Source organism: Oppia nitens, unplaced genomic scaffold (assembly GCF_028296485.1).
Source record: "Oppia nitens isolate AA-2021 unplaced genomic scaffold, nextdenovo-longstitch-racon4-pilon3 scaffold8_pilon_pilon_pilon, whole genome shotgun sequence".
NCBI lineage: Eukaryota > Metazoa > Arthropoda > Arachnida > Sarcoptiformes > Oppiidae > Oppia > Oppia nitens.
This window is the reverse complement of record NW_026533252.1, coordinates 166,454-189,745: the sequence shown is the minus strand read 5'-3', so window position 1 is coordinate 189,745 and position 23,292 is coordinate 166,454. Positions and strand designations below refer to the sequence as shown.

At 24.7% G+C, this 23,292-nt stretch overlaps 3 protein-coding genes across 4 annotated transcripts; 1 reads left to right on the top strand and 2 right to left on the bottom strand.

Annotated features, from left to right (window-relative positions):
• Positions 1 to 312: 312 nt before the first annotated feature.
• Positions 313 to 6,122, bottom strand: LOC128963975 (uncharacterized). Of its 2 annotated transcripts, none has more exons than XM_054310527.1 (3): positions 5,625 to 6,122; positions 1,375 to 1,816; positions 313 to 617 (listed from the first exon to the last, which is right to left on the bottom strand). In XM_054310527.1, the coding sequence occupies exons 1-3, from the start codon at positions 6,064 to 6,066 to the stop codon at positions 569 to 571; spliced, it is 933 nt and encodes a 310-aa protein (XP_054166502.1). In that variant the 5' UTR covers positions 6,067 to 6,122; the 3' UTR covers positions 313 to 568. The 2 variants fall into 2 exon arrangements, with proteins under 2 accessions (XP_054166502.1, XP_054166503.1); XM_054310528.1 differs by having other exon boundaries at positions 313 to 611.
• A 6,405-nt stretch (positions 6,123 to 12,527) lies between these two features.
• LOC128964017 (uncharacterized) lies at positions 12,528 to 16,790 on the top strand. Its single transcript, XM_054310576.1, has 7 exons — positions 12,528 to 12,535; positions 12,578 to 12,585; positions 13,076 to 13,946; positions 14,051 to 14,985; positions 15,625 to 16,235; positions 16,539 to 16,605; positions 16,660 to 16,790. Exons 1-7 carry the CDS (start codon positions 12,528 to 12,530, stop codon positions 16,788 to 16,790), a joined length of 2,631 nt encoding a protein of 876 aa, XP_054166551.1.
• A 4,168-nt stretch (positions 16,791 to 20,958) lies between these two features.
• LOC128964016 (MFS-type transporter SLC18B1-like) lies at positions 20,959 to 23,126 on the bottom strand. Its single transcript, XM_054310573.1, has 9 exons — positions 22,995 to 23,126; positions 22,859 to 22,932; positions 22,703 to 22,793; positions 22,516 to 22,584; positions 21,823 to 22,016; positions 21,620 to 21,715; positions 21,423 to 21,497; positions 21,260 to 21,353; positions 20,959 to 20,964 (listed from the first exon to the last, which is right to left on the bottom strand). The coding sequence occupies exons 1-9, from the start codon at positions 23,124 to 23,126 to the stop codon at positions 20,959 to 20,961; spliced, it is 831 nt and encodes a 276-aa protein (XP_054166548.1).
• Between the last annotated feature and the right edge of the window lie 166 nt (positions 23,127 to 23,292).

Sequence of the window (23,292 nt, the reverse complement as noted above, 5' to 3'; positions counted from 1 at the left end):
ATAATTGACATATATTTTAATAATTATTTTTTAAATATATAATAAACTTTATAATATAGTGATAGATAAGCACTAATAATACAAATAGCATCTAAAGTCAGCGTAAAACTGCATCATTTTTTTTGGCTTCACTTCAAAACATATAATAATGTAAATTGTGTTCACAAAAAACAAAACAAAAGACAGATTTCAATTCAATTGAATGTAACAATCAGTGAAAATAAATATTAATAAAATAAATAACAATAAATTCAATTAAAAATATATATGTATTTAGAGTCAGTAATTAATTTATATAATCGTATGCTATTCGTGTCTCTTATATATTATAGTTATGTTTTGTATTATTTATATAAACTATTGATTGGATTATGTCTTCATTCATCACATCATCTCTTTTCAGTCATTTATCGCATCTATTAGTTAGAGTGTTGTTGTCATCTTTGTTGTCATTTTTGTTGTTATTATATTTGTTTGTCATTTTTAATGACATCCCTGTCCATCATTGTTAACCTCAATAATATTTTAGTGACAATACACTCATAATTGATGACACAGTTATTATATCTTATGATGAGTTTGTCGGAACCGCTTCACGATTTCTATTACGGCTGTAACTTAAAAATAAAAATTTATATCAAATTCTTAAATAATAATTAAAAATATACTAATAAACTGTATAATTGTTAATAAATTTTTAATATTATGAATAAAATTAAAAACAAAATTATTAAAAAATAGTAATTATTTAGTTATTTTTGTGTTAGTGACTAAAATGTGTTAGTTGTATCTTGAAACATTCAAATTCATTATTAGTAAAATAACAACTATTTCAGTAAATATAATTTGTGTCACATATAATATATAGTATAATACTTCAATTATTGCTAATAATAAACATAAATACTATAAAAATTGTAATTTATTGACATTAGATTAATTAATTCAATGTGACACATTTATATTTACTCTAAATCAATTAACTGTTAATAGTAATCTAGTTAAAATTAATTAAAAAACACCAAGATACAACAACTATTGATTCTATACCTGTTTTTCAAACTAGTCATTGTTATGGATTATCTATAAATGCAAAATTCACACTTTTTTATTTATACATTTAATAAATGTATTAACTTTATTATCAGAATTGTATTAATAAATTCAAATAAATATATTTTTATTTTGTATATGAATTGTATAGTAAATGAGTAAATATAATATAATTAATATTGTATTATTATTATTCTCATTTGGAAAATTGAAAGAGTATTAAATAATTATGTAAATAATTAATTATGATTATTAATTAATTTGATAATTTGATAATTTTAGCTTGATAAACTAAATGATCGATGTATATGATTAATATACCTCCAGATGACAACAACAGCTAAAGCAATACACAGAAGTATAGCAACAACTAATAAAAATATAACCAATGCTTTGGATGTGTTTTTAGTGTCGGCTGTTTTGGTCTGTGTTGGCTCAACCGCACCATCTCTGTCCACATCACTAGTAGTTGGTAATGGTCTCAAAACACTGGCAGTTGTTGTTACTGGTCTCATAGCATTGGGTTTATGTGCTGCACCGTAACTGATGGTCACCGGCCGACCCGACAAATCAGTGACCAATTGTTGTGCTCTTTTATCTTCATCGTCGACATACATGGGCTCACACTTTCCTTTTTGGGGCACAAATTCCGGTTGACATTCACACCGACCATACATTGTATTGCATTGTTGATTCTCACCGCACGGTAACAGTGTGTCACCCGATTGGTTGCGGTGAACGCACGGCTCGTCTAGTTTTGGACCTAATTTGAATAAATTTTAAATGATGTGTTTTAAAACTAATAAAACTAATATCTAAAATAAAATTTATTACTATAAAAATAAAAAAGTTTAACCCATTTTATTATTATACAAACAAATAACAAAAATATATGGAATTTATGGCACATAAATAGCAAAGAATATATTGCACTCAAACAAACATTTAATATGTGTTTTAAAAGCACACAAACAGGAAGTATAGACAAACACACAGAATATTCTCTCATTTATGGCATTTATGGCATCGTTCAGGAAATTTATGTCATTTTCTCAGTTCATCTGCAAAAATATAAGGTTTTAGCTAATAATGACTTCAAAATAAAGTCAAACAAATCTAATTTTATGTCACACAATATTTTTTTTTTATTTGTTATAAATTAGGTATAATTTTTGTTAAAATTTCAATTATGTATAAAAGCTTTCAGTAATAAAATTTAAATTATTTTGCTGAAAAACATATTTTCATTATATACCTATTATAATTATTTATATTAGACTGTTTTTATAAAGTTTTACTAAATATAAACCGGTATTAATACAATATTAATGTAAAAGTCAAGTCAAACAAAATATCACTTTAACAATTAATTTACCATTTTATGAGTTTATTAAATAAATAATTTTTGACATCCATATCAATATTTTTCATAATGTAATGCTATAAATTTACAGTATTACATATTGTGACAATATTGTACACAAAAAAAACAAAACTATTTATTAATTTTTTAAATTTATTTAACATTGAATATTAATTGAAGATTTAATTGTTTTTGTTGTTGTTATTGTTATTTATAAGATATATGTAAGTTTATGTTAAAATTAAACAACTTAAATATAATACTCAAAATATAATAACTAAACTATTCATAATAGTTATTACTATTATAATAAATATTTTTTTTGTAAAATATATCAGTCTAGAAAATTAATAATCTATAATATCTATAGATCTATAGATATAATTAATAAATCTTATAATAATAAATCTAGCATAATTACTGTACACATTTTGTTACATAACTTAAAAATAACAAAAACATTTTGGTTGCCATATATTTTTGGTCTAATCTGAGTCTTAAATCAATAACACAAATGTGTTAGCAATTTATGATTTATTTACAGTATATACAGTATGTATGTATGTATTAATATTATGATAATAACTGGCATTACTACAAATATAACACATTTTTACTAATTACAATATACAGTACAATTAATATAATATTGTATAAATAGTGTTTATGTTATTTGGCAAACAAATTTATATACACTCTATTATACAGTACAACAAAAGTGTTAAATTTAACAAGCTAAGTTATTTTGTTGATAACATTATACAATAATTAAATTTCAAAATTACTTTATTTGGTTAATTAAGGTAAACATTATTGTTTTTTTAATAATATCATTCTATTCAATATATCAAATAACTAAATAATATTTTTAAAAATATATTACAAATTGCAATTTTAAAATACTAAACTTTAATCAGTTTAATACAAATTATGTTTTTATCAAATATTAAATATCATATCAAATGTTATTTACAAAGAATGTTATTTTGGGTTAAACTTTATTTGAGGAAACATTGAAATAAAATTTAGTTTTACTAAAAATTGGGTTAAGTTATCAAATATGTATTTTAATTATTATATTAACAAATTTATAACTATTTTATACCAAATATGAATATTGCTTTTACTGTACTTTCAAAATAACAGATCATAAATTGTAGTCAAAATACAAATTTATAAAAAAACAAACAAAAAATTAAATATAATTTTAAAGTACAAAAAATAAAACAGTTTTTTGCATATTTTATTAATTGAGCATAATTATCATCATTAAAATCAACTAAAATACATTATTTAATATAGTAAATAAATGCCAATTTAGTGCCAATAATAGAAAGTAATGCTAAATAAATAAAATAAAATAAGCTATAAATCAGGTTTTTTTTGGGCGATTGTTTTGTTGTTATTTGCAAAACCCTAAACATAACACATCTATTAAAAGGATAACTAATTTTTTTTGTTGAACTCTTCTATTATAAAACAATAGGATTTTTAAGGATAACATCTTATGTAAGAAAAAAACTCTGATTTGACTGACATGTCTGTCCCAAATCTGTGGGAGTATTGCATTACAATTCATATAAAATTTTATTTCACGAAATGTTTTACATTGAATTTTTATTTTGTATAATTTTTTTTTGTATTTCCATATTTGAAACATCAAATAACGATAATAATAGTGTAGTAACTATTGTTAATAATATAGAGACTAAAAAACTGTTTTTTAAAATAAATTATTATATATTTAAATTGTTTGTAAATGTGTAATACTGATTAATAAATTTTATATTTGATATATTCTATATCAGTTTGTGTAAACATTAAATAAAATTTATTTAGATTATTAAGATAACAGTTTTAAAAATAACAATTAAATGTTTTATATTAATATTTGAATTTTGATCAAATATATACAGTATATGTATAGATAAATTTATTGTATCAACATCATTTACATTAAATTATAGTTTAAATATTTATAAAAAAATATAAACATAAAAATTATAATTTTTATGTTTATAGCTACAAAATCACATTTAAATTAATAATAAAGATAATAATAAATAATAAACACAATTAACTCTAAGTCCATATATTGATAAATCATTATATTTCCGGAGTCCTTAAGTTTCCAAATCACTTGAAAATACATTCAAAATATTTATGTATTTTTAAATAAATTATGATTTTATATTCATATGAACTGACATTTTCAATATAATGTAAAATAGTTAAAACACTTCTACAGTATTACTACTTTATTCAACAATCAATGGTTTTGTATTCAATTTTAAGACTTATTTAAGTATTTATTAATACTAAATAATATAAGTTTAATAAAATTTTATTTATTGTTTTAACAACAAAAAAGTAAAATACATATATAAATATTAATATATAAATTTTGTCTATTATTTTTATTAAAGAGTTTGAAATACAAATATTTTCATTGATTATAGTGAGAGAGACAGACAGACAAACAGATAGAGAAGGAGAGAGAGAGAGAGAGAGAGAGAGAGAGAGAGAGAGAGAGAGAGAGAGAGACTAAAATAGTGAAGTGTTTGAGGAATTTTAAGCTCCACTTAATTATTCAACAATTAATCACTTTTATAGAAAAAGACAAATATTTTTTAAAATGCAGACTATTTGTTCAAATGTTATGATAAATATAGACATTTCATTTGTTTTTTAAAGTTTTAAAAAATAGTGTCGTTTGATAATACGTTGAACTTAACTTTATTTTTTTGTTTACAATTGAATTATTGAAGTAATTTCCTAAATATTCAATGAAAATTCATTGTTTTAAATACATACTGTATATATAATATATTTAAAGATGCTGTATATATAAATTATACATCTATAAATTACAGTGAAATTTATAGAAATACCATACAGTATTGTATATACAGTACAAAACACTGTGTTATGTTATGATATATAATAAACATATTTCAAATAAACAAAAACTTATCCAATAATCTGATACTTGTGCTAATCTGATAAATATTTTGCATATTCAACAAATAATGTATAAATAAAAGCTAATTGAAATGCTTATTTTAGGACACCCGGCTAATCATAGGGCTAGCAGCTGATGTCAGCACAGTTATGTAATGTTTATGCAAGACACCCAATTTAAAACATATACATATACAATATACAAAACTTAACATTTATAAGCACTTAAGCCAAATAAGGGCATTACCTTTAATGATAGTGATTTTGCCGAGTGCCACACAGTCCTCCCGGTGCTCACTAAGCCATTGATTAGAACATATGACATCATCATTGAGTTGACAGGCCGTCTCCAGTGTGTCCACTGGTTGTTTGATTTCGATGCGATCTGTAATACAGTCGACGGCAATGTTGAACTCACTCTCACATTTGGTCCGTTTGGGATCGCAATGAAGTACACCCTGAATCTGATGGGTTTGTCCGCCGCGGGGTATTTGCAATAGCAGTAGAAACATACGGGCCCTCACACTAAGGGTAAGATTACCCGTGGCGTTGGTCGCCTCCGTACTGCACGTCACAGTTATGTTGGCGTTGCTAAACACTTTCTGGTGAACTTCATTCATATGAATTAACATACCAGTGCTCTGGTGTTGGATAAGTATAAATGCCAACAACACCAACATCTCAAMCATTATATATCTTCTTTTCCATAGAAATTGTTTATCAAATAAGTTATTTGTTTTTATAATTACACGCATTTCCCAAAAATATTTCACCGAAAAATTGTTGAATAAATTGTCTAATTTTTCTATCGCATATTTTTGGCAAAAATATTGAAAAAATCTTAATTAACTTAATAATTAATGTGATTTTTTTTATTTACAAAAATAACTTTTGTTTGAGTACTGCAACAAAATTTTTTAAACTTTATGGTTCATTTAAATACATTAATAAAAAAACAAAATTTATCACTTCTTTATAATTAAAATACTTATCTATTATTTTAATTGAATATTATTTGGCAGTTTTTAGCACTGTATGAATATCGGTTTAAAAATTTATAAATAAAATTTATTAATTATTAAAATAAATTGGTTGTAATAATTTTTATTAAATACATTAATTGTTTTATTGTTGATTGACAATATGATTGGAAAACAATATACATTATTATTATTGTTATTTCATACCATATATTATTATTATTAATTTTTAATTCATTGGTCCACAAAATAATGATAATAAAAAAGTTTTATTTGTTTAATAAATTGCATTTATCAGTGAAAAGAGTTTTATCATTGATTCATGAAAATGTATATTTAATGATAAAAAATAACAACATATTTATTTGAAATAAAAAATTAAAAGTTCTCACACTTTGAATGTTTATTTATATCGATTTATACGATACATAAAAGAGACAGACAATTATATATATATATATATTTAAGTTATAGTTTAAATAGTATACTGTAGTTTATATTATACAGTATATATAAATTATATGGCACCGTAAAAATATCGTTTAATAAATATTAATAATTTCAAGAAAATAGTTAAAACATAAAAAACTCTTTTATATTAAATATCACTAATTTTTACTTTTGTTTATATATAATATATCGGATGAAAAGATCAAATAAATTACTGACGAAATGAATAGTGAATAGCGATTTGTGTGATGTGTTGTCTCTACTCTTATTTGTAATAATTTTTGTTAAGAGTAGTGATGAAAGTCAATAGTCAAGTGAACACATATTTGGCCTCAATTTTCACTTTTTTAACTCTTATCACTATTTCATTTATATTAATTATATATAACATCAATGACATTATAGACATACATTAGAAAAATAATTTTTATTGCAATTCTAATGTATATAACACATAGACATTATGTTGTGTTTTATTAGTGTAAAAAACATTGGTTTAAATGTATTAATGTATTGTAAACCACAACATCAAAGACAACATCAACTTTCTCCCATTCCTCTAACTACACATCTAACAGTCCCTCTCACTATCCGTACTGTAAATTCATATTATCATTACTTGCATGTGTGTGTACTTCAATCCATTGCACAGTCGTTTATCTGGTATGACATAACAGCACTCACTCCCTGTGCTATGGCTAACGGAGTTAAAGAAGTAGTTGGCGTCACATTTGTATGAAAAAACAGAGAGTACTATATGTTAAACCATATGATATGAATTTGAGATAAAATTTTTTAGTCTTCACTCACAAAAAACCAACAGATCATAAACATAATACATAATTATTAACATAAATATAAATTCATAACAACATAACTAACAGTCTTTACAGTACTGAATGAAAAAAAATAAATTATTTTCTACACATTATATTTTCAAAAGTAATTGTAATTTAATACATACAATATTGTTGTTTATGGCACTAATAGCAAATAGTGTACACAGTATTTAAAACTTAATAAGATTTTAAACAAATTAGGTCATTTTTATTTGTTTTTATAATTTTTTTTAACTTTACTAAAATTTAATTTAATAAAATTTACTAATTTAACTATTAATAATATAATTTTCATTTAATTATTTTTACTATTTATTTTAATATGAACTATTTGTTGTAGTCAATATATTAAAATTGTAAATACAGGTATAATTAGGAGAGAGAGAGAGAGAGAGAGAGAGAGAGAGAGAGAGAGAGAGAGAGAGAGAGAGTCATATAAATTGGTTGTCATGTCAATGCCAGTGGTGACAAGTTATTCAAATAAATATTATTCTATAAATACTGTTAAATACTTATAACTTATTGAAAAACATATAATATATTTTAAAATTAATTCAAGAATAGAATGTAACGGAAATATAATTTTAAAGATATATCAAAGATATAAATAAAAAGTAACATAAATATAGTTTTAATAACTATATAAAAAAATTAGAGAATATTTGAATTGATAGCTCAATGCAATAAATACTTATTAAAAATAGTTTATTTACATTATTACTCATATAAACACTTGACATAAATTTTATATATTTGTTAGAATATTCTTTATTATAATAAAAATGTATTAATTTAGTTAATTACAAAATATTAAGTACTTATTTCAATATAAATAATGCAAATTATTGGCAAATATGATTAAATTTAAGAGTTATTGCTAATAGCAATTAACATAATTTGTTTCATTATTTTATTTCATATAAAAAATAAATGAATCGTTAATATGAAATCAATAAAAATGAGTTAAAATATAATATAACGTCTGGTTTATGACAAAACAAAAATTAAATTATTATAGAAATTGTGTTATAATGTTATGTATATATGTATGTTATTATACTGTATATTAAAGAATAAAATATAAAAAATAAATTTATTACTAAATTTAATCTATTTTTTATACGGTATGTGAAAAATATGGTGAAACATAAAACAAATTGAATGTAATATTATAGTACTTTCAAATCCCACACTTTTCTATACAATTATAAATAAATTTTAACACAAAACAATTTTTAATGGTTAATGGATTAACCAAATTTGCAATCACTATATACATGTTATAACTGTTATAACGACTGTATAACAAATAAGTACAGTTTAATGAAAATTATATACTTTATAATATTATAATACTGTAAATTAAACAAAATAATAATACATGTATTAAGATAAAGTTACAAATTTTTATCAAATAATTCATATATTGATATACAGGTATAACTGTTTGATTAATAAAATAATTCATTAACATTTATGTTTTGTCACAAACAATACACTCAGCTTTTGATATATTAAGTTAGAAATTATTAGTTTTATTAATATACTGTACATTAAAATTTAAAATAATTAATAGTGTAATAATAAATTAGTTTACGTTAATATTTGAATAAATGAAATAATTATTTGTAAAAATAACTACAATATTGTCTGTGAATAACAATTTTGTTAACACTTTCTTTCAGTTTTGTTTAAAGATCCAGACTTATAGTGTAACACATAATTTTGCTAAAAGGGACAGTTGGGTCCAGTTTTAACCAGATATAGCCACATAGACATAGACAATAGTATAAGTTATACTGTATAACACACCTGGAGCTATACTGTCATTGTGTTATTTATAACTTGTAGTACTGTATACTGTATATAAGGTACATAAACAGGCAATATTGAAATATATGATGAAATGTAATAAGTGTTGTTGAGTTGGAGTTAGTTTTGACCGGAAAAGTGTATACATTAGGTGACCCTTCAGGTAAAACTATGTCGAAGGGCTTATCTATTATTAGACAGACATACAAACATAGATACTGTACAGTAGATTGTATTCATTGTAGAGAGCACTGGGATTTTCCAGTACGAACTGACCATTGGAGAAGTCACATGACATACATTTCGTCAGGTATTGAAACAGTGGTTATCTTTAAATAATCAGAACCTTCTTTATAAGGAAGCCCTCTCTAGGAAAGCCCTATATAAGGAAAGTGCTGACCATTTATTTCAAAACAGTATTCAATAATACGAATAGTTATCATTTGAAAAGCAAACTGCTCTATAAATTGTTATATTTTTATTAATTAAGTTATCATTAAAATAATGAAAATTTTCAAAGTTTCTGTTATTATCCTAACATTGCTAACCGTGCTGTCAATGTTTGTGTCAGTCAATGGTCAGTGGGGCTCGCATTTTGGTCGCAAACGTGCACCGCATTGGGCTAAAGCATATGGATTTAATCGACCCATTCCTCATAAATGGACCTGGTTCAATCATCAATCTAAATCACATAATAGAAATCAATGACATCTACAATCAAATCAAACTATTGTTTAATCAGTTATTTATTTATTACATATCATATTTGTCTCATTGGTTTCATATATTTTATCATCAAATTTGTTACTAATTATAAAATTTTATTAATTAAATGTAATATATTTAATATAAAATCTATATTATATAAAATTATAATGTTATTATAACTAAATATAATTAATTTTTTAAAATTATTAAATAAATGATTTATTAAATCATAAAAAATTGTCTTTTTTATTATTTTATAACATTATTTTTGTAAATATTATATAATTTATTATACAGATAAATTAATATATGTACATATAAAGTTACAAAAAAATATAGATAAAATTTTAATAAAACATTATTTATACAATTAAACAAATTTTTAAAAAATCTTATGAATTATAGTCAATTATAAATTTATTATAATTTATTTATTTAGTTAAATATATTATATTTTAATATACAATAGATTTTTAGATATTTTAATTTTTGCGCTTTTATACAAAACTATTATGGGTTGTCATGACATTTATAACATTTGAGCATGTCCATTTTAGATTAAATGTAAAAATTTATTTATTTATTATACAGTTTACAAACATTGTCTCCAAAATATCAATAATTGAATTATTGTTTTTTAATATAATTTGATTACTATTGTCATAAAAGTCGTAAGTATTATAATTTATAATATATTTATTGATAACAAGTATTAAACATATATTTAATACAATCATATATTTAGTTATTTTCAAAACAGTGRGTAAACTTCAAGTTTGTGGTCAACTGAGAGGTCATGTTGTCGATAATCCGTACAAATGTTGGCCGCAATTTACCGAAATTGTTTTGGCCGGTCATTGGCCAACGGGTGAGTCATATATTAGTTGTTAATATGATTTTATATATTATTTTGCTAATTGAGTGATATTTTAGGCCACATTTATGGCCAGCAATGATCCGCGACGTTTCGTACCGATGGGAAAGCCCGACGACTATCAGGCAGACTATTCGTCCGGCAATAAAGCGATGAAGGTTTCAAAGTTTTATATTAATTTATGATAACTATTATTAACTATTATTAACTATTATATTACTATTACGATAATAGCGAGGCTTTTGGATAACACTCGGACTGTATATACTTTATATTGCTTACAGAGATGAGGGACTGTTTGACCCGAGACTACCCGACCCGACAACCGATCAAAACAAGACTAAAGTGTAGTGACATTAGTCTTGCCATTGGTTTAGTAATATATAGTTATATATAAAGTTGTTAATAGTTTGTAATAGAAATAGTTATTAATTAATTACACAAATAAATGTTTTTGTAAATATATGTGTAATTTGTTTATTAAATGAACAAATGATAAAAAAATAAAGTTATTTACAGTATTTTAAAATTTAATATAATTATAAACCATTTGATAATACTGTAGTTATTCACACTTAAACATTAGATTATTTGTTTACTAACTCTCGTATCCCAATATAATTTACTGTACAGTACCGGTAAATATATGATTAAAATATATATATATATATAATTATTTATTAAAACTATATTATATACACTGTATATAATATAGTTTTAATAAATAATTTGTTATATATTACAGTATGTACAGTATATACTCTATAGATAATGTAATACTTATAATAATTTAATTAATATACGATTGATAACTAAAAATATTGATAATTTCACACTTCTAGCTATAAAAAATGTCTTACCGGTATTTTTTTTATCAATAAATATGTCAAATCTTTTATTATTAGATAATTAGTTTTTACAATAATTTATCTAATTTATTGTTACTCAATATAAATTTATTATCTGTAAAGATAAATTAGCTAGCACGTTTTTATTTTTTTAATTAATAAATTTGTAGAAAAACAATAGTACTGCCGTGATTGAAAACTTGATTTCATACTTATGTTAATTTATATTTTTGATATTTTTTGTTAAAAATTAGTTATTTTTAAATAATTTAATAGTATAAATAACTACTATAAGCTTTAATTTTATGTTATTATAGTTTATTAATTAAAGTTACTAATACATATAATACTAATACATATAATACTAATACATATAATACTAATACATATAATACTAATACATATAATACTAATACATATAATACTAATACTAGTACCTTACATCTAAAAGTTATTAATACATCTATTTTTGTTTTTATATTATTTATTATAAAATTTAAGAATTAAAAACGAGCTAGCTCATAAAGATTAAGAGTAATTTATTAATAATAATATTTAAAAACTACAGTAATTCACTTATTTTATTTACTGTAATTAAAAACAATTAACTAATTAATTTTCAACACATTTACTTTCTTGATGTACAAGTATTATAACTGCTATTATCTCATGTTATCTAAAATCTACAGTATTTGGAGTAATTAACAGTAATTATCAAAAGACTTAAATGTTTGTTAAAATGTTTTATTTTGATTAACAATTTAAAAAATTATTTAAGATTAAAGATAGTAATATCTTGATTTTTGCGATACGTATGTACGGGATATAAGTAACATATTATTTAAATGTACTCAAAAATGATTTTATATTAAGTATTTATCAATAATAAGTTTGATGAGATATATGACATATGTCTAACAAATAGGACATAAATTTCCACTTAACTATTCAATATAAAAAATATCATAAATGTATCAAATCTAAAATATATAAATAGCTTGTTTTTTAAAATTATTAGATTAGTAATAATTAATTTACTAAATAATAGAGAATTTGACATATAATAATAATTATTATCATTGCTATTCAAATATATTGTATTTTGTTTTTAAAAATGTATAATAAAGTAAATAGATATATAATATTAGTTTTTCTAATATCCTATACAAGTGTGTTGTGTGAAACAGGATATGATGCTTGGCTTCGTTACCCATCAGTGCCTCAAAGTAAACGGCATCTTTACGCTAACCTACCCGACACAGTGGTCACACTTTCCGATAGTCCAGTGATCACATCGAGTGTCGAAGAGTTGACTCGTGGTTTGAATGGTTTATTAGCCGTACAATTGAAACATAAGACTAATATTACCGGCGATAGCTCTATAATATTGACGACTACTAATGAGACTAACAAACATGTAATACCAGTTTCCAGTGGTCTACTATTGGATGGTTATCATCTACATGAGCTTACAATTAATAAGACAAGACATTTAGTGATTACCAGTCCATCAGATGCTGGTGTACTGTACGGAACGTTTGCTTTGCTTCGTAGGATATCTTTACACCGACCTATAGATGGCTTAAATGAGACCCAAAACCCTGATTCCCGGTTGAGATACACCAATGAATGGGACAATTTGGACGGTACTATTGAGAGGGGATTTGCCGGTAAATCCATATTTTTTGCTAACGATAACGTAGTGGCCAACTTAAGCCGAGCTGAGACCTACGCTAGACTATTGGCTTCTGTAGGGATAAACGGGTGTGCCGTTAATAATGTTAATCCCAGCATAAGGATGATTAAAAGCGAATTTATGCCACAATTGCAACGTTTGGCACAAGTATTCAATAGATGGGCAATTAAAGTATTGATATCTATTGATTTTTCCAGTCCCAAAAGCGTCGGCGGCCTCGACACCTATGATCCATTGGATAGTCGTGTTAAAAAATTTTGGTCCACTAAAACCAGTGAAATAGCCAGCCATGTGCCTAATTTGGGCGGATATGTATTAAAAGCCGATGCTGAGGGACGGGCTGGTCCTGCAAGATATAATAGGTTTGATAATGTTTAAAACAATATTAACAATACTACTACAGTATATATTTCAGGATTTAGTAATATAAGACTTACTATTGTCTACTTTATAACTTCTACTGTAGGACTATAGCACAGGCAGCAAATACATTAGCAAATGCATTAAAACCACATAACGGTATACTATGCTATAGAGGTTTTGTATACAAGTATCCATTGAATTGGACTGACCTAACTGTGGACAGGGCTAAGGCAGCGTATGAAAACTTTGCTAAATTTGATGGACAGTTCGATGACAATGTTATCATTCAAATTAAATTTGGGCCGTTAGATTTTCAGATACGTGAAGCCGTAAGTCCATTATTAGGTGCACTCAAAAAGACCAATATTATGCTGGAAGTGGAGGTCACACAGGAATATACAGGACAACAAAGACATACCGTATATTTGGCACCACTTTGGAAATGGGTGCTCGACTTTGATCTTCGTGTGGATAATAAAACATCACCCGTTAAAGAGCTCTCATCTGGAAATCTCTTTAAAAGACCGTATGGAGGACTTGTCGGTGTTGTAAATGTAGGCCTGTCCACTACATGGATGGGCAATCATTTATCAATGGCCAATGTTTATGCTTTAGGACGGTTAGGTTGGGATTCAAACTTGACTGATGCGATAATTGCTGACGAGTGGACACGACTTACATTTGGACACAACAAAAAAGTAGTGGATGTTGTTATGGACATACAATTGAAATCACACGAAGCTTTTGAAAACTATTCCGGACCTCTGGGTGCCGGCAGTATGACTGAGATCCATACTAGTAAGTATGGACCCCATGTAATGGCTTCGGAAAACGATGGATTTGGACAATGGCATAGACCGGATCAGTATGGTATCGGTATTGACCGCACTGTTGCCGGACTTAAAGGCAAATATGGCACCGGTTTTATTGGACAGTATAACTATGAAGTGTCAAAAATGTATGAAAATCTAAACACCTGTCCCGATAATCTAGTATTATTTATGCATCATATCAATTATACACATATTTTACATTCAGGTAAATATAAATTATATTATTTTTAATTTAATAAATTAAAAACAGAATATTATATACTATTCTATTAATATTTAATATATAAATCAATTGTTAAAGTATAACTTAAAATTTAATTCAATAATATACATGTATTAAAATATAAAATTGTGTGTATTATTGGTTGTAAAAAAGTACCAAGTTATTTATTTATTAAGTTTCTTTAACTTTCAAATATTGTATTTTACAATAAGTCGATTATTTATCTAATGTAACAAAAAGATGTAAATATAAAAATAATAGGTTATAAACATTACAAGGATTGTCCTATAATTCTTTAGAAACTTATAAAAATACATTAATATCTTTCAAATGAGTCAATTATAATAATTTTTTAATTAATTAAGTTTACATCTGAAATATAGAAATCATAATATTTTATTACTTACAGTAATATATGCTTATCTAAAATGTTAATAGACTGAACCTATAGTTATTACATAATTAACTTAATATACTGTATGCTTGTTTATACAGTACTATAATTTACAATATAATAGCACTGATGTTTAGGTATACGTGTCTGAAATTAAAATCAGTTAACTGTATATCACTTATAATACAAGTTTAATAATAATAATATAATATTTTGTATATACTTAGGCAAAACAGTTATACAATACTTTTATGACAGTCATTATGCCGGAGCCGAAACAGTACAACAGTTTCATAAAAATTGGGTACAACTTAAAGGACTTATTGATGAACAAAGATATCAAGATATTGAACACCAATTGTTTTATCAAAGCGGACACTCAATTGTTTGGAGAGACTCTATATGTCAGTGGTTTAAAAACACTTCAAATATTAATGATATACACAATAGAGTCGGTCATTACAGCGGACGTATTGAAGCCGAAAGTATGCAATTGATTGGTTATACACACCGTAAAGTTGATCCCTGGGAAACAGCATCACAAGGGTTGGCGGTTGAGTGCAAAATAACTAATAAACAATGTAGTGCTCAAACTAAATGGACTGGTCATACCGGTGCTTATGAGATAACAGTACAATATTATGATGAAAGTGATGGTATATCTCAATTTAGTCTTTATATCGGCGACACTCTTATAAAACAATGGTTAGCTAATGACACTCTGCCCGCTAATAAGCCATCTGGTGATACAAGTACTAGGATTACGGTATCTAATGTTCACATTAAAACTGGAGATCATATTATTGTTAAGGGAAGTCCAGATAAAGGAGAAAACGCTGTAATTGATTATTTTGAAATTAAATAAAATTATTATATTCAGCATTATAATGTATTACAGTATTATATTAAACATTGCTTGTATACAATATAATATAGGTTTAGTGTACAAATTGTATTAGATATGCATATTATATTATATTATTAATTATTATCACTAAGCATTAAGAAGCATTATACTCTTCGCGCCATATAAAGGTATTATATGAATAAAAATATCTCTTATTTGTATACATTTGAAGTTATAGTCATTTAAATAAGTGGTGTCAGAGTTAACAGTCAAAATGATTTGAAAGCGAACCAGATTCGGGCCATCATTTATTATCAATTGAAGACTAAAGAGTTGGAAGTGATTGAAGCGCATCAACACAGTATTATTATTTAAGTTTTAGTACAATCACCAAATTGATACGTGAATTCAAAAGGTGAGTCACTTGAAAACAACCCTATTGAGGAACGGCCTGTTTCGGAGAATAAAAATGCAGCGATTGTCGAAGACATAATAAGAGCTGATCCAAGTAAAAAGTACAAATCAGGCATTCGGGGCAAAATATAAGAATATGTGCTGACCAATTAAAGGTACAGAAGCAATTTTGTGGTTTTGTACCCCATCTTCTAAGTGGAGAGCAAAAGGGGGATAGGTTGGAAAAATGTCAATAAGAGAAATTCAGAGATAATACCACCACTAAGATAGTAAAAGTTGATGAAGTGACTATGATTATTACGGGCCAATACTGTCACGGGAAGCAAAGATATTTGTGTCTGAAGATGAAGATGACTCGAAAAATAGAGTATTTTGAGTCGCTTGCGAAAATAAAAGGTGGATTTTCAGGCAGAGAGAGAGAGAGAGAGAGAAAAACGAGCTGTTTTTTCCCTTCAAAATAATATTTATGAGTTTATAATAGGAGTCACTGAGTAATTGTGTCTAAAAAAGTGAGTGATTTGAGAGAGAGAGAGAGAGAGAGAGAGAGCAAAATGTGTGAGAAATTGTTGATAAATAACATTTCCTCAGCAGAAGACCAACACATTTGTCTCAATTGACTTCATTTTTATTACACATTTTAAACATAATTTATTATATTATTTAGTAATATACACAACAATTTTTCTGCAAACACACTATTTCAAAAAGCTACCTGTCCTTATTTAATGACTAATCTTTGTAAGCATAACTAAACCCACGTTAAGTTAGATTATTAATTTTTATTTTATTATTATTATTGTCATTTAATTTCGTCGGCGCTTTTAAAATAGTCACAAAAAAACTAAGTTAACTATATTTCGCATATTAGATAATAAAAATATCATTTTTATTTTTTAAAAGTTTAAAAGATATAATATGAGAGTGAGATTTTTGTGTGGATAATGGATTTTCAAGAAATTATAATTATAAACATATAATCAAATTAATTTTTTTTATAAAAAATAATTATAAATATATGAGATAATTTTGTTTACTATGTTTACTATATTAAATACAGTTAATAGCATTTTTAATTATATAGTATAAACTAATACAGTATTTAAATACATTTTTTACAATTTCTCTTTTATTTATTAATCTAATTAGTACATCTACATCTAAAATCATCTACATTTTAAAAAAATAACAGATACATAATATATAATATACAGTTAATTATTAATTATATTTATAATTATATTTTTTAATTTTATTGGTATAAAATAAAATTTTGCTAAATGATGTGTGTATGATATTTTTTAAAACTATTAATACTTTTGTAAAATTATTAAATAATAAAATTTAAAATATCGAATATTGCATATTTGATTTATTATTAATCTTATAATATTGAATCTAAATTTTGTCATATAAATTACAGAAATTTTTATAAGGAAAATATAAGTATAAAATTAAAACAATTGAAAAACACAAACACATGATTTTGACAAATACTGAAACACAATTGGCTGACATATCAATGCTAATTGTATTTTAGTTAACGCTTTTTATGCATAAATTGTGTGGCTTTTAAATTAAAATTAACATTTAATTTGTTATTTTTACCTAATATTTTAAATAATTTGTTTGCATATATAATACTTATATTATTATCTAAATTATATGTCTTAATTGGATAAACTTTTATTTGTGCAAAATATTATTTCACAGAATTAGTCATAACATATAAAAATTATAGTAAACTTAATTTTAAAGATAATTTTCTTAAAAAGAAAATAGGTTTGTATTAACTAAATGTTAAGTAAAAAAAATATATCAGTTATGCAGTATTAAAGTTTACTAATAGAAAAATGATATCAATTTTATAAGTTATAAGTTTGAATTCAAAGATAATAAATAAAATCATTTATATTTAGCCCGCAATGAGTGCCTATGAGACCGGTGATCCAACAGTACAGAGATCGGTCACCAAACGCATGGGTCGACCAAAGAAACAGTTAACTATTGAGTTGCGGGCCCGCCGTGAAGTGGCCAACTCTAATGAAAGACGACGCATGCAATCAATTAATAACGGATTTTATTGTTTGCGTCAAATAATGCGATCGCAATCTATACACGAAAAACAAAGTAAGGCCGCAGTCCTACATTCAAGTGCTAACTATATACGCAAACTGGAGAACGACATCAAACTTATGAAAGACCAAAATATTATACTCAAGAGTTACATCAACTGTCAACACAATCAACTCATTGATGGACAACATCTTCAAACTAACGGTACTCTTGAGGAAAATCAGTTAAATGTCCACCAATTGAAAGGTATTAAGTTTATTAAGTAATAATTTAGTATAGTTATAGATATAATACAATATAAATATTATTATAAATCAACTAAAAACTATATTAAAATTTAAATACATTTTTATAATGACTCACCAAAATTGATAGATAATAAAGACAATAATGAAAGACATCGGGAAGTCTTGCAGTTGAAGTCATTGATATTAAAACAATTGCAAAGTTATAAGAAATCCGGGACTACTCTTATATCAGGTGTTCAATCATCTCATACTGATTCACACGGGTCTCAAAATTGGACGGATTCACAATTAAACACTCATTTACCACTGGCTAACATTCAAAGCACCCGTCCCTCAATTACACTGCCTGAGAGACCACCTATGGTTCAACACAGATCTTATTATATGTCGGATCGCATGCAAACCAACGATCATAATCTCAAACAATGTAATCATTTACCTTAATGTTATAGACAACACAACAATTATTATTTAATCATTAGTCTACTTAATTCACTTTAAAATCATTAAAATTAGTTAATTACAAACACTATTACATTAATGATTAATGTAATACATATATCTAAATGTATTAGTAAACTATAGTGAAAAAAGAGAAATTGGATATCTATCTGAATATATATTGATTTTTTTAAAACAACATTTCACTTATGAGATTAAAAATTACAGATTCAATGAAACAACAAATGGACTTCAATAACAATAATATATTGGATATGTCATCGCAAAGTTGTGGTGATTGGGCACAACCACTAAATATGTCACTCAAACGACGTCAAAAACCAACCATGAGATGAGCACCGGTACTATAATCAAGTAAATGTTTACAACGATTTCATAAATTTAACTGATTTTCACATGTCTTATAAATGATAAAAATAAAATCTTTTTAAAAAACTAAAATGTGAATCCTTTTTGCATATAATAACAATACCTGTAGTTTATTTCAGTGTAAAGTTAATAAAATTATCATGATAATTTATATGCTAATTTTATTATAATGTTTATTTATTTGTCGAAATTGTGCAAAACTTGTAATGAATATAAATCGTCTCATTTAAAAAAATAGTAATTAATTATTCACAAATGAGACTTAAATAAAGTATATGTAAATACAATGTTAATGAAAGAAATCTTGATTTATATCATATCTATTAATGTATAAATGATATCTTAAATTAATAAAAATTTGTAAAATATTTATTGGTTGGTATCTTTTTTTGTGGAAATGTTGTATTACTAACTTTTTGAAGTTAATAAAATAAAAATAGCTTCCAATTAAACAATCATAATTTTATTATAAAGTTTATGCATTTATTATTATAATTTTCACGATTTAATTTTTTAACTTAATCATTATAGTTTCCTTTTTTAAATTTTATTATTGTAATTAAACTAAAACTTAATGCATAAAAATCTAATAATTTATAATTTATAGATATATTATTATTTAACATATTTTTTATTTTTCTATTTTTAATAAAAGTTATCTAAATACTAAATACCGGTAAAACTTTAATGCAGTTTATTTTTATAATAATTATTAATAAAAAATAAAAGTATTAAGTTAATAGTAAAAATTTTGCAATGTTATTTTTAATTGTCCATATGTTTAGAAATTTATATTTAACTAAAGTTAAAGAAAACTTTTGGACAAATTATGGCTGTAATTGATTATATTTTAATTGTTTAATACAATTACTGTACTTATATTTGCATAATAGTCTTGTATTAATACCTCTAATTAGGTACGCTATGAGTCACTCAATACTATTGAATATTTTTATTGTAAATTCTATAAAAGTATATAAAAAATAATTTTAATATTACATATAAAAGTTATTGTATTCATGGTATACATTGTTTATATTATTATTATAGCTATTAAACTAAAGTATTTGCACTTATAATATAGACTATACAGTAAATGATAATATACCGGTACTTTATTGATTTATCCAACAATCATTATCACAAAATTAATCCTATTATTAAAATATGATATAATTTAATAAAAAAGATATAACAATTAAACTATATATTTTATTTGTAACTATTAAAAAAAGTCTTAATTATAAACATTTAAAATCAATTTGTATCCTAAATAAATAAGTTATATATAATTAATATTTTACATATACTACACATATAATACATATTAGAGACAATTATTTTTTAATGTAAACATACAAATCATATGCTATGATAATTAAGATCTAAAAAATAATAAAATTTAAAAATTAGTTTGTTTTTATAATTGTTAGAGTAGTAAAAACATACGATAACTATCTGTAAGCCCACAATCGGTACTGTTGACCACCGATAACCCATAGCACCCAATAGACTGCCACCAATTTCAGGTCCAATAGCAGATCTATTAAAATATTTAATAAATAAGATAACAATTAAAATAAATTCAAACTTAAATGTTTACTGTATATACCCTAAAGCTATTGCTGATGAATAAATTGAAGAAATCACAGCAAATGTCGATACATTATCCGGATAACCGTTTTTCCTAAAAAATTAAATTATACATAATATAAGATAAAATTATTAGTAGTACAGTATGTATACAATTATATATTACAGTAGTAGAAGACATTTGTCTATTACTTACGGTAATAATTTTATACATACATTGTTTGTCGTACTCCCTGAGTAAAACTGCCGACACACTGTGCTCCTGTTCCCAGTCCTAAAAATATTTGTGCAACAATAGGCATCCATAATTGACTGCAATAAAAAATTATTAATAAATTAACTATAAAAGTTTTAAAGCATTATACCAGGACAAATTATTTAATCAAACTAATAATTAAATAATTGATTTTTTTACTAACGATTCAATGGGAAAGAAAGGCAATGGACCGGCAATTATGAATGCAGTCATTGATAACAGACAGCCTATTATACATATTGGATGACAGTTTGACACTTTCTCTACAATATAGGCCCAAACTTGACTGAATACAGCATAAACTAAACCCATTATGATAAATATGGCACCTGTTAGTGATGGGGATAGCTTCTGGATCTATTATTAGTTTTCATTATTTTTTAAATTGATAAAATAATTTAAGATTAATTAAAATTATAAGAAAAGTCAATTTAAAGTAAAACTTCAAAATACCGATTCAATATGCAATTCAAGTGTTGCCTCATTAAAACCAATAGATAAAAAACAGTTAATAGTTATTATTATATTCAATGTAATATCAAATTTGCTCAAAACTCCTAAAGTACTTGTCCTCTCAATTGATTGGGATTGAGCTATGGATTAATAATTATAAGAGAAAAATTCATAAGAAAAATAATTTATAAAATTTACAATTGTTTTAAATAATTACATTTTGAGGGTAAAAGTAAAAACATAAGAAATGAGGAAAAGATTATTAGAGATCCGATGGTAATGAATGGCAAACAAAATCCAATGCTATAGTTATTACCAAACTATTTATGACATACCAGTGTATATAAAGGAGTTAGTTTTAATAATATTATATTAATTATTAACAATTTAATAGACAACATACTTGATTGAGTAGTCCACCGATTGCCGGTCCAAATATCATACCGATGCCGTAAAACATTTCAGTTGTAGCCTTTTAATAGACTTGTTATCAAATATTGTTTTCAAAAATAAAGATTTATAAATATACTTACAAACAGTTTTGATATATGATTTGGAAAATGTAAGCAAATTATAGTCCAACAACTGACGAAAAAAGAGGCCACACCTAAGCCCTCAATCGTACGACTTGTCATCGCCAACGCCACAAATGTTGTGCCCGTCGGAGACCATTGAAGAGTACTTTATTTTTATCAATAATATTATATATATAATTTAAATTTTTTAATTTAATTATCAAAACAAACCCAAACAGTGTGCTGCAAATACCGGCCACTAATAAGCCTAAACTTATCATAAATTTGGGAGTTAAAGGAGGAATCTATTTTTTTAAAATAGTTATTATAAATTATAATTAATAATTATATTATAAAATAATATTACCAATTTTCCAAATATAATTGATCCCAAAAACAATGAAATTTGATATTCTGCTATAATTATACCAATCCAGGCCTCATTGGCTCCCATTTGTTTGGCCTGAAAACAAAACACATCAGATAAAAGTCTAATCATTGATTTTATTTTATATAATATAAATCATAAATAATGGCATACATGGGACGGGAAGAAAGGAGCCAACAATGAGAAAGCACTGCCGACACAAAAATTTCCGAAACATAACAGTCCTATAATTATATACTCCGATCCGGTAAATGTGTGAAAACATTTAAAAAATTTT

What these genes read in the sequence shown, in the direction of transcription:
- LOC128964016 (XM_054310573.1), bottom strand. Translation starts at nt 23,126, where the DNA reads ATGATTAGACTTTTATCTGATGTGTTTTGTTTTCAGGCCAAACAAATG. An exon ending in ATTTGCAGCACACTGTTTGG is followed by an intron (nt 22,794 to 22,858) that starts GTTTGTTTTGAT and finishes ATAAAAATAAAG; the next exon opens with TACTCTTCAATGGTCTCCGA. An exon ending in CAGGGAGTACGACAAACAAT is followed by an intron (nt 21,498 to 21,619) that starts GTATGTATAAAA and finishes TTAATTTTTTAG; the next exon opens with GAAAAACGGTTATCCGGATA.
- LOC128964017 (XM_054310576.1), top strand. An exon ending in GGTCCTGCAAGATATAATAG is followed by an intron (nt 13,947 to 14,050) that starts GTTTGATAATGT and finishes CTTCTACTGTAG; the next exon opens with GACTATAGCACAGGCAGCAA. An exon ending in GATTGAAGCGCATCAACACA is followed by an intron (nt 16,606 to 16,659) that starts GTATTATTATTT and finishes TGAATTCAAAAG; the next exon opens with GTGAGTCACTTGAAAACAAC.